Genomic DNA, 14,563 nt, shown 5'->3' with positions numbered 1-14,563 from the left:
TCGTTGTGGAAACAGTTGTTGTCAGGCATAGAGCCATAAACAGAAGCTGTCGCCTGCGAAGGAAGGCTTTCTATGCGATGCATGGTGTTGCACTGAAAGTACATTTGCGACCAGGTGAAGATTAATCGGCGTCTTGAGAGTACCAGTTCTTGATATGTCCATCCACGAGTATGCCAGACTGAATCTTGTATCTCTTCCTCCGGATGCTCGAGGCCGACAATCTTTTGACTCGATGTCCCTATTGAATGACTGTAGTGTTGACGTCGAGGTGTCCCGTTGACACCAGGAAGACCACTATGTGGACTGTCCCCTACAGCAGCGATAATTGTAAGTGCTGCGCCTTTATAGATTGCTCCCATGTTCGTGATAAGGTGATGTTTTTCGGCAGTGTTGTGTTGGTCGATGCAATATCGATCCACCCATAGGTATGAATACCCTAGTTGTAGGGTGACCCACATCGAATCTTCTATAGTCTTAGGCAGTAATTTCGAAAGGTCTACATAGGTCTCGTCATCGACAAAAGCCTTGCCCCAAACATAACTCAAGCAGATGTACGGAGTTCCGGGAAGGATCTCGCACAACTCCCGTGAATTACAATCGATCACTTTTAGTGGAAAACCAGAGGACTTTTCATGACCACAATGTTCCTCATGTGATCGTAAGCATCTGGTAATCCAGCTCTTGGCAAGCTTCATATCGTGCAAGTCTGTGGGTACCGATCGCAGGATACTGCTCTCGAAAAAGCTCACTCTCCTCCTGTCGCAAATGACCTCAAAGCCTAGAAATTCTTTCCCCCTATACTCAATAGTGGAAGGGTGACAGCGGACCGTTTCCTTGGCCGATCCAGAGGAATCGCCTCCGTCATCTCCTGACCCGTCGGATACCCCAAAGTGAGCCACCAAACTGTCGCATAAAGCACATCCTTTTCGAGCGTCATCCCAAGTGCCACTGAAAGTAACCTTTACCACCTTCGAGGTACTTCTCTGGTTGTACAGGCTCGAAAAAACATGACGAAAGCATGCCATTGCATTCCCAACAAATGCCTCTGCGCGGAGGGGTCGAAGGTCCACCAGCCGAAATGGCGGTACTGTTATCCATGACGAAGAAGATAGAATAGCAACATGAAGACAGTGCCAGAAGTTTGCGAAGCGGGAAGACTGGAGCAGTGGCGAAGGGACTGAGCGTCTTATCATCTAGGCTACCATGCCAAGGCTGAGCAGAACGCCCTAATGTGGGCTGTGCAAACTTGCATATCTGTACTTAACCGAGATCTATTTATAGACGGTCCGGCCCAATGAGCATTCAAAGTAAGCCGTTCAAGGTGCTCAGCTGAGGTCTGCGGGGTGGTCACCTGGGTAGATCTAGGGGAGAAAGGGTCAGATTGATAGGTCTCACATATACTCGGAAAGCTGAGCGAATGAGCATCTGATTAGTTCATGTGATCGGCTTGATGCTCCAACAATATGTCTCTGGTCCTTTCCCAACGGTCAGAGATACAACTGCCACTGTCACTATCGATGCCACTGTCATCATCGCCATCGATGTCGATATCGCCGTCGCTATCACTTCCACTGTAACCATCACTCTCGTTTCCGCCATAGTCGTTTTTCGCGGCCGATTCCAAAGCGTAATCCAAAGCTGTGCGACCAAATGTGTCCTTTTCACCTGCTTGAATGCCGATGTTATTGACGAGAAAGTCCAGCGATTGGATAGTGACAGCGCCATTCATAGCCGCATAGTGTAGAACAGTCCTTCCATCATGATCCTTCATCGCTAAGTTGACATCGTAGGCGCTGAGTACTTGCAGTAAATCGACCCTAAGATCGGGACTTTCAGCACACAGGTGTCCAAGGGTCTGTCCGTCGTCATTGACAAATAACGCGTTTTCCTTATACTCGAGGAACACCTTGAAAACCTCGATATCTATCGACAAACTGCACCTCTTGATCATGCTTGCTAGGGGGGGATTCCCCAAAGTATCAAGTTCTGTAATATTCGCTCCTTGGTCAAGTAGCCATTGTATCACCTCAACTTGGCTTTCAGAGCGCTGGAATCCAATATGGTGGAACACATTGCGACCGCTCCCGTCCTTCGATAGTAATAACTTGACTGACTTTGCGTCTTCGGTCTCAAGGATGGCGATGATGGTATCGAGACTTCCACTTTGAGCTGCGTAATGGATTGCATTGAGGCCGCGTTCATCAGTCAGCGATACCTTGGCACCCGCACTGATCAGGGCTCGAACTGACTCAGTATCACCAGCTTTGCTAGCAAGGTGCAGTGGGCTTTGTTGGCTCGAGTCGACGCACGACGGGTCCGCTCCTCGTGATAAAACCCTCTGAACCAAGGCCACAGTTTCTGGGGTTCCATATTCAATGTAGTGCAGGAGGTTTGCACCTGTGCAGTCCCTTGCTGCAGTGGAAGTTTTGGGATGTGCCAGCAACATATCCAATCTTCTACCACGTGCAGACGCGGCAGCCGAGCGGTCTGCATGAATGTGATTCGTGTAGAAGTGTTTTCTCACCAACCTGGATTTCGCCCTGAGTTTTATATCCGTCCAGCTATCTTCGTATTCCGTTCCATAGAGTGTTCCGCGCAGATTAAGATGCAGAGGGGTCTCACCATACTCAGAAAGAGCATTGGGATTAGCGCCGTGATCGAGAAGAAACTGGGTCATTGTAGGATTGCCGATCAAGGCTGCCAAATGTAGGGGAGTCAGGCTACCTGCCATGGCTTCCCAATTCGGATGCATGGTCTCCATTTGGTGATCGAGACTTGATGCGTCGCAATCCCTAGGCCACGACTTTCGCTGAACTCCTATGTCGATCGACACCCCTGCATCAAGGAGATATTTTGCTATCGGCTGATTGCCAGATATAACACAATAATGGAGCGGCGTCATGTTATTGGCATCGATCGAGTCCAGAGAAGCGCCATGTTGCTGCAAAATAGTAATGATTGACGGTGTGCACCGTCCACTATTAGCAGCATAGTGAATGGGACCTTTTAATTTCTCGTCCAAACCACAGTACGCACCTCGTTCAAGCAATAACGCAATCGTGGCTTCATGTCCGTCTTCGATAGCAGCCTGGAGTGCGTTACGCGGATACCAATTAGGCATAGTCGCATTAACGTCAGCGCCCGCGTCGATTAGCAACTTGACTATTGCCTTGAGACCCCGTTGTGAAACTACGCATAGCGGAGTGCCCACATATTTATAAGCGCAGTTGATGTCTATACCGGCATCAATAAGCAACTTAGCCACCGCTGTGTAACCTCGAGCAGAAGCTGCCATGAGCGCATTCCTGTAAATTCCACCCTGCGCATTGACATCGGCACCTTGTTCTAACAGGAATTCCGTAATCCTACTCAAGCTCAATAACGACGCGTAATAGAGCGGTTGTGCTATGTCATTCAACGCACGTTGCAAGGGCAGATATTTGTGGTCTGAATCATACAACTCCAGCCAACTGATATATGCTGGGTTGTCCATCGAGAAAACACTCATCGCTAGCCGGAATACGCTTTCCTTCTCTTCTCCTGCCTTCTCAAAATGCGAGATCCAGTGCTCTGCTGAGTATATTGCGAGCGTGGAAATGTCTAACTGTGCGTCGGATATCGGTTCTTTGAACTGTTTCAAGTACCCAATACATCCTCCCATGATCGCTTCATGGCTTTCAGCCTCTTGCATGTGATACTGTTTCGCTGGCCCTTGTTTGATCCTGTCTGACACAAGGTACTCTTGGACTGAGTAGTGTGCTAGGCTGAAAATCCGTGGGTCAGCTAATCGTCCATATCCATTTTTTCGCTTCTCTGCTGTACCAGTAACAGTAACTAAACTAGAACAGATGTCAAGCACTTCTAGCGGGTCTATTAGTACTTCATCACGGTCAAATACTGGCTCGCGCGTAACATCAAGTGCAACGACTTCAGCAACTTCTTCAACATTAAGCGGCTCTTCAGAGAAGGTCAACCACCGCAAGATGCGTATTACGTACACGCAGTCTTCTTCGCTTATAGAAGCAAGAATGCGATCGTATATTTGATCCAAAGTTAGCGGCAGACTAGCGAGCGACTTACGCAGCATCGCTAGATTGCGACACTTTGCCAGCATGTCAAGCTAACATACAGCCCATCAGAACCTAAGCTATTATTAGATTAAACTCATTAAATAATTCGTAGGTACACATACATTCCGCCAGCTTTTTGCATCAGTGCTGTCTCGATCTCTTGCCTGATATTTGCATCCTTATTCCATTTCGCCAGGGCGTTGTCGCTTTGCAGCCTATCTCAAACGTATCATGATATGTCTTTGTCCACTACGTCCCTCTAGAGACCAATAACATTGTCTTGTTTAATACGACTCTCCAGGGACATTTCTATGTCCCTCTCTTTCTGACTAGTCAGGAGCAGATGTATCATATCAACCTTCCATTCAATGACTGATTTAAGCATAGTTATCAATTCCAGGCGTTGTGTACACTCATCGAGCGCGTTAAGAACAACATAGACATGTGTAAACTTCTTTATCACTTGCGGGATCACATCAAGAAGTTCGTACAGTAATAGCTGTCTATTTCTGTTCTAACAGGACAAGAATAAAGTGTCGACGCCCTCGCATGTCGTTACCAAGTGCTGCAGGAGCTGGTAAAGCAACGAGCGAAGCATCAGCTCTAGGTCCTATTTCTGCGAATCGTTGAAGTCAAAGTAGAAGTAGACTATTACTTTATTAACGTCATCGTTGCAGTGCTGCTGTAAATACTCAATGATAGTAGAGCTCAGGATGGTCTTTCCGCATCCTAGTATTCCATACAGCCACAGTCGTGACGCTGCATCCTGCTTCCAATTTTCAAAATGTGCGCTGTTCAGCAGCCAGAGCCCGGTATCAGCCTACCGCTGCTTCTGCGCTTTGTGATAGTTTGCAGACGGGTCTGGCGCCGTAAGCCAGCAGCGGATCTTGCTGAGCCTCTCTAACACCTCTGGCATCTCCTTCCTTAGTCGCTCCAATGCTCTTTTCTTGCCTTCGCCATAGATCAGCGGAAGGTAGCAGCCGAATATACCTAACAGACAGTATGCACCATCTTCCTCGCGTGTCGTCTGGCGATTTTATGCCCAAGAGAACCGTTCATTGATGTCGAATTTAGAAAGATCACTCCCTGTCAGAGCCTCGATAGGTATCTGCGTAATCTCGTGTATCGTCTGCCTAAGCGACTCTTTGTCGCCCAACCATGCGTCGTCTTTGGAGAAGAACTCAACGGTACGCAGAGCCAGAAGCTCTTGCAGCGTCCAGCCTCAGCTGAACCACCTGCTCGCCCTGAAAGCTGCCTTCCATCTCGATGATGACCTGTCATCGCCCTCTGATGACTTGCCCTCCACGTCCGAGAGGAAGACGTAGCACTTGTCCGCTCTCTGGTACCAGCAAAACATCGAGTTGATCGCCTCCGAAAGCTCCGTGTGATTGGCCTTGTCGATGCAGCATGTGTCTACCCAGAAGTATTCCAGGCCGTCGCTCTTTGCCTGCTGCGCGCAAAAGTCAATTTTCTTCCACCCGTCTTTCTTTCTCGCATCCCTATTTCCCGTGCCATCCAAGCTGTTTATATCACTAAAGAGAACCTCTTGTTGTCCCCAAGTGTGCGAGAGGATTGCATAGCGGGGGATATTCTCCTTGAGAATGATGTCTCCTGTAAACTCGAGCTTCCCGTCGTCGGTCTTGCGCAGTAGCCGCATCTTGCTTACTCCGCCTCACGCGTGCGGGTGGTACAGGAGAGCCTCGGAGGGTCGCGAGAGGTCAGGCAAAGGAACGGTAGATACTAGAAAGTGACTTTCGTATGCAAGGCGTAGAGCTCGTAGCTGTCGAGCTTATTGCGAACGCCAACAGAGAGTTGAGGAAGGGAGATTGACCCCTGGCGGCTAATTGTTGGAGCAGGCTGCATCCTCGACACTCAAGGCAGCAGACGCAGCCCGCATGCGCCATGGCGTTCATCGGAGAGGGCGGTGCAAGGCTGAGACGGCATCGTTGCGCGTGAGCACATTCTATAGGCTGAGGGCTTCAAGGCGCAACACGGTGGTGCGACAGCGCGATGCAAGGTGTGTAGCAACAAGTGGGGCAGCAGATCCTCGCTATATGCAAATGACGTGGGGCTTAGAACGAGAATTGTTCGATACGATCAGGGCCGAGGAGCCGCTATAAAATCACCACGATAACATCACCACTATAGGTAACGTCCCCACTATGAAATCACCAACATAAAATCACCACGGTTGAATTGTGCCATGGTCTGTTGTTAACCGCAAGAGGTGTCAGCACCTTCATGCATCGTCTTCGCCCGTGGACAGGATGTGCGATGTGTGGGATAGCGGTATAATTTTTCCAAGCTAGCTAATAGTAACTCTGATTTATACTCGCGTACTAAGCACAGCCTCTATAGCGCCTTTCGCCATGTCTCTGAGGGTGCTCTGCATGATCTCGAGAATGCTGATCTCATACCCAAGTTGCTGCTTCGCCCAATTCCTCAGTTCAATGCCGACTAAGCTATCCAGTCCAATCGAGCGCAACGACTCGTCAAGATCCATGTCTTCGACGTTCCGCATGAGAAATCCAAATAGCGTCTTGCCGATTTCCTGGGCCACATATTCTACGTTCTCGGCAGCCGCAGAACTCAGGCCGGATACGTAAGCCTTGAGGTTGGATGACGTAGAGGATGAGGAAGTGTTCTCCACATCATGTGTCCGCGCGATAGCAAAACGGCGGTCGGCCTTCCAGATGATACGGTTGTTGGGATCGTACAATGAGAGGGTAGTGCGGACGCCTGGAGCAAATTGGCTCGGGTTTGAGAAGCCATCCCCTTTCCAACCTAGTGTAGGACTGGAGCGGGACATGGCGAGCCTCACGATATCGAAGATTTCCTTCTCAGTCAGCGTGACGGATGACTGTGACTTGAAGTAATCGAGCAAACTTTCGGCTTCGGCGACGAAGCCCACATCTTCCATGACGCCTAAATCGATGACTGAAGCGGGCAGCCCGAGACTGTGGCGGTACTGCGCAAAAGCGTCAAGGAAGCTGTTTGCTGATGCGTAGTTTGCTTGACCAAATTGGCCCATCAAGCCGCTGATGGAAGAAAACATGACGAAGAAATCAAGGTCTTGAAGTGCGTTGTGTAGGTTCCAGGTACCGGCGACTTTGGGCTCAGTGGCTGCCTTCCATGCGTCCCAGGAAATCGATTCGATGGCTTGATCATGCAACACCATGGCAAGTTGGATGACACCGCGGATAGGCATTTTAGCAGTTGAGACCGCAAGCTCTACCACGTCCAAATCCGCAGCTGATCCTGCCACGACTTGAGCAGAGCATCCGAGGACCTCAAGCTCTTGGAGAAAGTGCTCATTCTTTGCAGATCTTCCCGACCGAGAGATAAACATGAGGTGTTTCGCCCCATTAAGAGCGAGTGACCGAGCGATCGAGCGACCGATACCTCCCAGGCCACCAACCAGCAAATACGAACAATCGGGATGAATGTCGAGTTTAGGATGATGCTTCTTGCAGGCAATCTCGTTGAAAGCCTGCGGATCCTGAGGCATAGTCACCGTGATCTTGCCTATGTGTGTACCTTGCTGCATATATCGGAACGCATCCGCAATCTCTGCTACGCCAAAGTTCTTGATTGGCCGTATCGGATGAACGTGACCTTCGGAATATAGCTGCGCAATGTCGCAAAGTAGCTTTCCACACAACTCCGGCCGCGTGTGCTGGATGTGGTGAGCATCCAGACCGATGAAGCTGCGATTGTCCGTGAAGCCGACGAGGTCTAGTTTTCCGTGCCCGTAGAAGTCACGCTTTCCGATCTCAATCATTGCGCCAAAGTCGCCAATGCACTGCCATGTTTCGTGCAAGAGCTCGCCAGCGAGAGAATTGAGAGCAATATCTACGCCGCGTCCGTTGGTTGCTGCGAGGATCTCTGTGCGGAATGCGTTGCTGCGGGAGTCGAAAATTTGCTCGCGTGGGATCCCGAAGTTGTCGGTCAGGAACTTGGCCTTTTCTTCATTGCCAACTGTAGCGAAGATCTGTAAAGAGTCAGAAGCAGTAAAAGAGAGTCTCGTAGAGTCATTACCTTGGCACCAATCATCTTCGCAATTTGAATGGCTGAGATGCCCACACCTCCAGCAGCGGAGTGAATCAGAATACTCTGATCTTTTTGCAGCTGCCGAGCATGTCGCAATGCAAATAGCACCGTCAGATAAGTGCAAGGCATCGTGGCGGCGTCCTCCATGCTCAAATTGTCTGGAATTTTGGCAAAGAGCTTGGCGCTGTTGACCACACGGTTCGCGTAGGAATAAGAGACCATGGCGAAGACACGATCGCCGACTTTGAAGTCTGTAACGTCTGGCCCGACCTCAGTCACAACACCCGAACATTCTGATCCCAGATCGCTGCTGTCAATCAGGCCTGAAGTTTGGACGATATCCTAGGTATTCTTAGTCATCGTTTCGAAGAATTAACCACTTGAACTTACTCTGAAGTTCACGCCCACTGTGTGCGGGCGGACAGCAATCTCGTCGCCCCGACATGGTCGACTGACAGCCTCATTATTCTCCCAACGCAGGCTGTTCAAGGAGCCCTTCTGCCCGATGCAGAGATACTTGTTCTCGACATCTTCGGTAGCTTTTTCTAGCTCGTCCTTGACGGAGATCCAATGATACCTCGGCAGATGAAGAACTCCGTTCTTGATCGCATATTCAAAGTCAGGCTCCATGTCATCGTCTGGTGGTCCGTTGTTGATCTTTTCATAGAGGACAACGACCTTCTGTGAAACATCAGGAGCGTCAACGTCGTCAACCTCAAGAGTCGTGATGCTGGTCTTCTTCTCTGAGCGGAGGGTACGCGCGAACCCGAGCGACATGGAGTAACCAGGCTCCTTTGCGCCCATGGACGATGTTCGCGTGATCCAGAGCCATTTCTCTGTGCCTATTTTGCCAACCATCTCAACCCAGCGCTCAAACTCGGAGCGTTTTATGTCGTGGAAGAAAGGCAATTCAAGCTCCAAGAAAGAGACGACATCTTGATCGATTGGGAGGGGGCTTCCAAAGGGTACTGGCTGAACCGAGTGACCACTGGCTTCGAAAGCGTTCCGGTACGATTCTAGCCTTGCGTCAAAAGTTCCACGGTACAAAAAGGAAACACTCTTCTTGGCTGGTTTTGCCTGGACAAGTGAAGAGATAATGGTGGCGGAGACCTGAAATGGCGGCGTGCTATCGTACCATTTCGCATCAACACCAGTGAAGCCAGCGGCCTTGAGCTCGATATCCCATCTCTCTGGAGCAATATATGGCTCATCCGCGCGACCGTCTTCTTCACCAAGCCACCAACCAGAGAAACCAGCCATGATGAAGTTGACCCACTTGGCGGGCATATCCATCTCCTGAAGCATCAAGCGGCCCTTGGGGTGCAACAGCTTCTTCACCCGCGATAGGGTGTCTTGTATGGAAGGCGTCGCATGAAGAACGTTTGCTGCAACAATGAGATCGTACGAGCCCTCTTCAAATCCTTGCGTCAGCGGGTCCTTGCTAATGTCAAGAACTGAATACTCAATGCCCTGGTAGTCTTTGAAACGCTCTTTCGCGGCTACGAAGAATCCAGATGAAATGTCTGTGTAGCTGTACTTGGAGTACAGACGCTCTCCAAATTCGGAAATGAGGCCTTGTAGCAAGTTCATTGTGGTGCCTCCCGTGCCCGCCCCAATCTCGAGGATCTTCATTGTTGGCTTACAATGACCAAGAACCTGCAGAAGAGGAGAATAATCCCAACAGACGTTGAAAAAGGCGTAGATCTGCATCAGGATATTGTCCTCCATGAGGTAAACAATGTTCTCTGCAGTTCCTTCAAGGAGGCCCTTTGAGTTCTCATGCACCCTTCTGATCGCTGTTTCCATCGTGCGCGTCCACTGATTCGATCTCAAATGGTCTTGCAGCTCACGGATCAGATAATTGCGCTTATTTTCAGACAATGAAGCCAGTTGAGGGCCCTCGGGGAGAACAACGTGGTCCCCTCGGGATACCTTGTCGACATAGGAATTGAGCCATGTTCGGAACTTCTTTCCATGGGGTAACTTCACTTCCTCAACAGCCGCCATGATCTTGACTGTATCGAGGGCACGGAGGAAGAAATACTCCTCAAGTGCGGGAGTATAATCTGCCATGTCGATTGGCGTACGAACCAGATTGTCCAGATTCAAAAGATCAATGTCGGGCTTCCAAACAGCTTGGACTGTATGCTTCAGCTCCTCGTTTTGCTCTGCGCTTTCGCCCAACGGCGAAAACTTGAGACCCCTCATCTCACAGACAAGCTTGCCGTCAGCAGTGCCGAATGAACCTCCACACCAGGCTCCCATCAAGTCTTGCCACGCCTTTGTTGTCACTTTGATCTCCTTCATACCACCCGAGATGTAGACTTCTGAGATGTATGTGGGCATACTAAGTTGGTTGAACTGTGCCGGGTTGCCTTGATACATAGAGACGGTCATGGGCTGGAGAAGATTGTCCAAAATGCGGGGATGCACTTCGTAGAAGGACGACGTTTCATCCACAATGTTTTCCACAGTGCACACTGCTTCGTGTCCGATCGGATTCGCTGAGATGGCTCGCATATTTCTGAAGGTAGGACCGTAGCTGAAGCCGATTCTCTCCAGAATTCTGTACCAACCCTCTGCAGACACCTTTCGTAGATATTCGGGCTGAGGGTCTGGCAGCATATTTGGACGAGCTGGACCTGATTTTACCTGGCCCGAGCAGTGCTCGCTCCAAGTGGAGCCGTTGAACGAAGTGACGCGGAAGTCATACCAATCGGTCTCGATCGTCGTGGTGACTTTTGTGCGCTTGAAAGTAGTGACAATATCGACGGGTCGGGTGTCATTGACAATCATGGCACTACGAATCGCAAAATCGCGGATAGAGTAATCAGAGCGCCCTGTAAGCTGCCTGATAGCTTCTCCTGCCATAGAGAGGTACCCAACAGCCGGAAAAACGGTGTCGGAGCCAATAACATGATCACGTATCCAAGGTACGTCGCTGAGGCGCAAGACCTTCCTCCAAGTAGGCATAAGGTGGCTGCTTCCGGGCAACCGTACGCCTAGTGTTTCGTGTGGAAGAAACTCTCGGCTCTTCCACTCTTTGCACATGCGACTTTCATCCCAGAACTTGACCGAATGATCCCAAGAGTAGGTTGGAAGATCAGTCAGCACTGAGCCAGTAGGGTAAAGAGCACTCAGATCGACATGGACGTTGTTTCTCCAGAGATTTCCGACGGCATTGTACACTGATTCGGTATCATCTTGACCCCGTACCAGGCTAGAGACGTATGTCAGGGTCGCATTCTCAGCAGAGAAGATTTGACGAAGCGGTCCAGCGAGAGCAGAATGGGGTCCAACCTCGAGAAAAACAGGGTTGTCCAGATCATACTCGATGATGTTGCGAACTGCTGTATTGAACAACACTGGATTTTCGAGGTTGCTGCGCCAGTATGATGGGGTGAACGTGTTTGCCGACTTGATAACTTGACCGGTAACTGACGAGAAGAACGGGATGTTGGGTTGATTGGTTGCACAGACGTCGGAGAGTGCTTTCTCGTAGGCGTCACCAAAGACTTTCATGTGGTCTAGATGGGTTAGCAGGCTTGTTTAAGTGTACAGTGCCATAATGTTCTTACGAGAATGGTAGGCATTGTCGACTTGCAGAGCACGCACGAAGACATCAGGCGATTCCTCGCGAAGGGTGGCGATGAATTCCTCAACTGCGACACGGTCGCCGGAAATCGTAGTTGAAGAGGGACTGTTCTCACACGCAACCACTACTCCTGGCTTGAGGAGATTCCGAACGTGGTTAGGACCAAGTCCTACGGCCGCCATTGCTCCATCAGCCAGTTTCTTGCCGGTGATTAGACCCCTGAAGTAAGCTGCGAGCACCGCCTCCTTCTTTGTAAGGCCATCCGCTGCGTATGCTGCCGCAATCTCTCCGCTTGAGTGGCCGACAACGGCATCAGGTTTGATGCCCCACGTATGGAAGAGGTCAACAAGAGCGATCTGAATAACGGTGCACAATGGCTGAGAGAATTCCGCTTTCGAGATCCGACTCCGCACTTTCGGTTTCCTCAGTTCCTCTGTGAAAACCTCGTCAGCGGCGTTCTCATTTGACGGATAGAACTTACTTGCCTAGTACAGTCCATGATGGGGGGGTATGACATTCTTGTAGAATCTTATCCATCTCCTGTATATTCTTCTCGAATGAAGGAAAGTCGTCTACCAGAAGTTTCCCCATCTCCGCCCACTGGGCGCCCTGACCAGTGAATACGAAAACCATAGAACGAGGAGTCATCTTCGTTCTAACGGACGGCAGAGTCACGAGTGGCTCTTCGCCGTCGGAAACACAGAAAGTGCGATGATCATGATGCTCCCTACGTGTACCTAGGGTATACGCAATGTCACCCAATCGTGATGAGCCATGTTTTTGAACATAACCTGCGTGCCTCTCGACTGAGTCTTGGAGAGAGATATTGCTCTTCGCTGAGAACAAGAGCAAGGAAAGCCTCGGTCCTTGCTCTGTGGATAGCGACTTCGGCTTGGGCACTCCATAAGTAGAGGCTGATTCCAGAATGGCCTTTACCTCTCGTTAGCGAAATGACCGCTAGTGAGGTAGATTTTGAGGAATACATACGTGTGCGTTCATTCCACCAATGCCGAAAGAATTCACCGATGTCCGTTCGAGACGATCCGATGGCCACTTCATACATTCAGTAGGCACCCTGAGCTTTGCTTCTTTCCAAGGGACTGAAACAATTTGATTAGCATATACTCAAACGCAGGTTGAGATGTCTTACTTTTAGGATTAGGCGTTTCAAAATTCACGTTTGGTGGGATGATCTGGTGCTCCATTGCTAAGATGGCCTTGATGACTGACGTGTTTCCACTCGCGCCTTCCGAGTGCCCAATGTTGGATTTGACCTGTAATCGTCAGTGGTTCTTTCTTTCTTCTAGGGGGAATGCTCTGTCGCTTACCGATCCAATCACCATCCCATCCTTGCCAAAAACTCGAGCCACAGCGCCGACTTCGATTGGGTCACCGACGGCAGTGCCCGTTCCGTGGCACTCGAAAAACCCAGTCTTGTGGAACTCTTCTTCTGAAATTCCTGCAGTACGATATGCTGCCCTGATCAAAGCCTCGTGGGCGTCGGTATTGGGTTGGGTGATTCCTGGTGTTTTACCGTCGTCGTTGCATGCAGTTGACCGGACGATCGCGCGTATGGGGTTCCCATCCTTCAGAGCATCGTCCAAGCGCTTCACCAGGAGAGAAGATACAGCCTCTCCTCTCCCGTAGCCTGTTGCCTTTGCATCGAATGAGCGGCACCGTCCGTCCGCAGAATTAACTCCCTGGCCGCCTAACGCGCCAGAGAGAGCAGGGCTCAGGATAAGGTTGGCACCACCAACGATTGCGGCGTCACAGTCTCCAGCATTGAGCGCTTTGAAAGCTTGGTCGAGACATACCAACGCCGCAGAGCATCCTGTCTTGATTGTCATGCTGTCCGTTGTTAGCTATCATCACACGTGGAGGGGTGTCGGGTACCTACCTAGGCCCGCTCCAATCGAACTCATGCGAGATACGATTACCTAAGACTTGGTCAACTTGACTCACGAACATTCTGGGGATGAAACTTACTTCCAAAGAGATCCAGGTGACCTGTAAGAGACAGGAACTCATGAGGTTCTGAATCCTTTGCTTGCATTTCGACGAAATCATCGGCAAACATACCCACATACACACCAACTTTTTTGCCTCTGAAGTTGATTTCTCCAGCATTCTCAAGCGCCTCATATGTAGTCTCCAACAGTACCCTATGTTGAGGGTCGACTTTGGCAATCTGCGCCGCTGACATCGAAAAGAAACTTCCATCAAAGTCCGCTAGATCAATGCTGCCCAGAAAGTTGCCTTGGTTGGTCTTGACCGTACCAGGTCTTCCGTGTGGATCATAGAAGCCTTCGTTGTTCCATCGACTAGACGGAATATCGATCACTCCTTCACGCTGGTTGATGAGTAGGTCCCAGAATGCTTCGCTATCGTGACAATTCCCTGGCAATCGCATTCCCATCCCAACTACGGCTATCGGAACAAACGCCTGCGATGACTTTTCCGTTGGAGTTGAGACCCTATTCTGTAAGCGAGACATTCTCCCTAGTGGGGAACATGACTTACCCATCGAGAGAACCACTCGAATCATGTTCAACATATATATACTCATGATTGAGCTTCTTGGATGTTTCATAAGTCTCCATCATGAGGGGTTTTAGAGTTGTAGTTGGTGAAGCTTGATAGTGAGGGCAGGTTGTTGCAATGCACTTGTGTGTATCGTAGACACCAAGGGACATACTCGGCTTATAACATTTTGATTCTCAACACTTAGCCGTGTGCTTATCGTCCCTACACATAGACATGTGTTGTCGTCATACCGTGAAGTTCCGCGCAAACAGTCCTGTGCCCAGATATCTCCATCTTTCCATACATTGCGTTGCTGATGCCGAGC

At 50.0% G+C, this 14,563-nt stretch overlaps 1 protein-coding gene across 1 annotated transcript; it reads right to left on the bottom strand.

Annotated features, from left to right (window-relative positions):
• Nucleotides 1–6,396: 6,396 nt before the first annotated feature.
• ACET3X_006331 (uncharacterized protein) lies at nt 6,397–14,315 on the bottom strand (the record flags this gene model as incomplete). Its single annotated transcript, XM_069452531.1, has 9 exons — nt 6,397–8,061; nt 8,109–8,462; nt 8,511–11,647; nt 11,699–12,158; nt 12,208–12,651; nt 13,044–13,563; nt 13,613–13,652; nt 13,702–14,096; nt 14,236–14,315. 9 exons carry the CDS (start codon nt 14,313–14,315, stop codon nt 6,397–6,399), a joined length of 7,095 nt encoding a protein of 2,364 aa, XP_069306691.1.
• Nucleotides 14,316–14,563: the final 248 nt, after the last annotated feature.

Source organism: Alternaria dauci, chromosome 5, assembly GCF_042100115.1.
Source record: "Alternaria dauci strain A2016 chromosome 5, whole genome shotgun sequence".
Taxonomy (NCBI): Eukaryota; Fungi; Ascomycota; class Dothideomycetes; order Pleosporales; family Pleosporaceae; genus Alternaria; species Alternaria dauci.
Note: the sequence above shows the minus strand (reverse complement) of the source record. Positions and strands in the feature narration are given on the sequence as shown.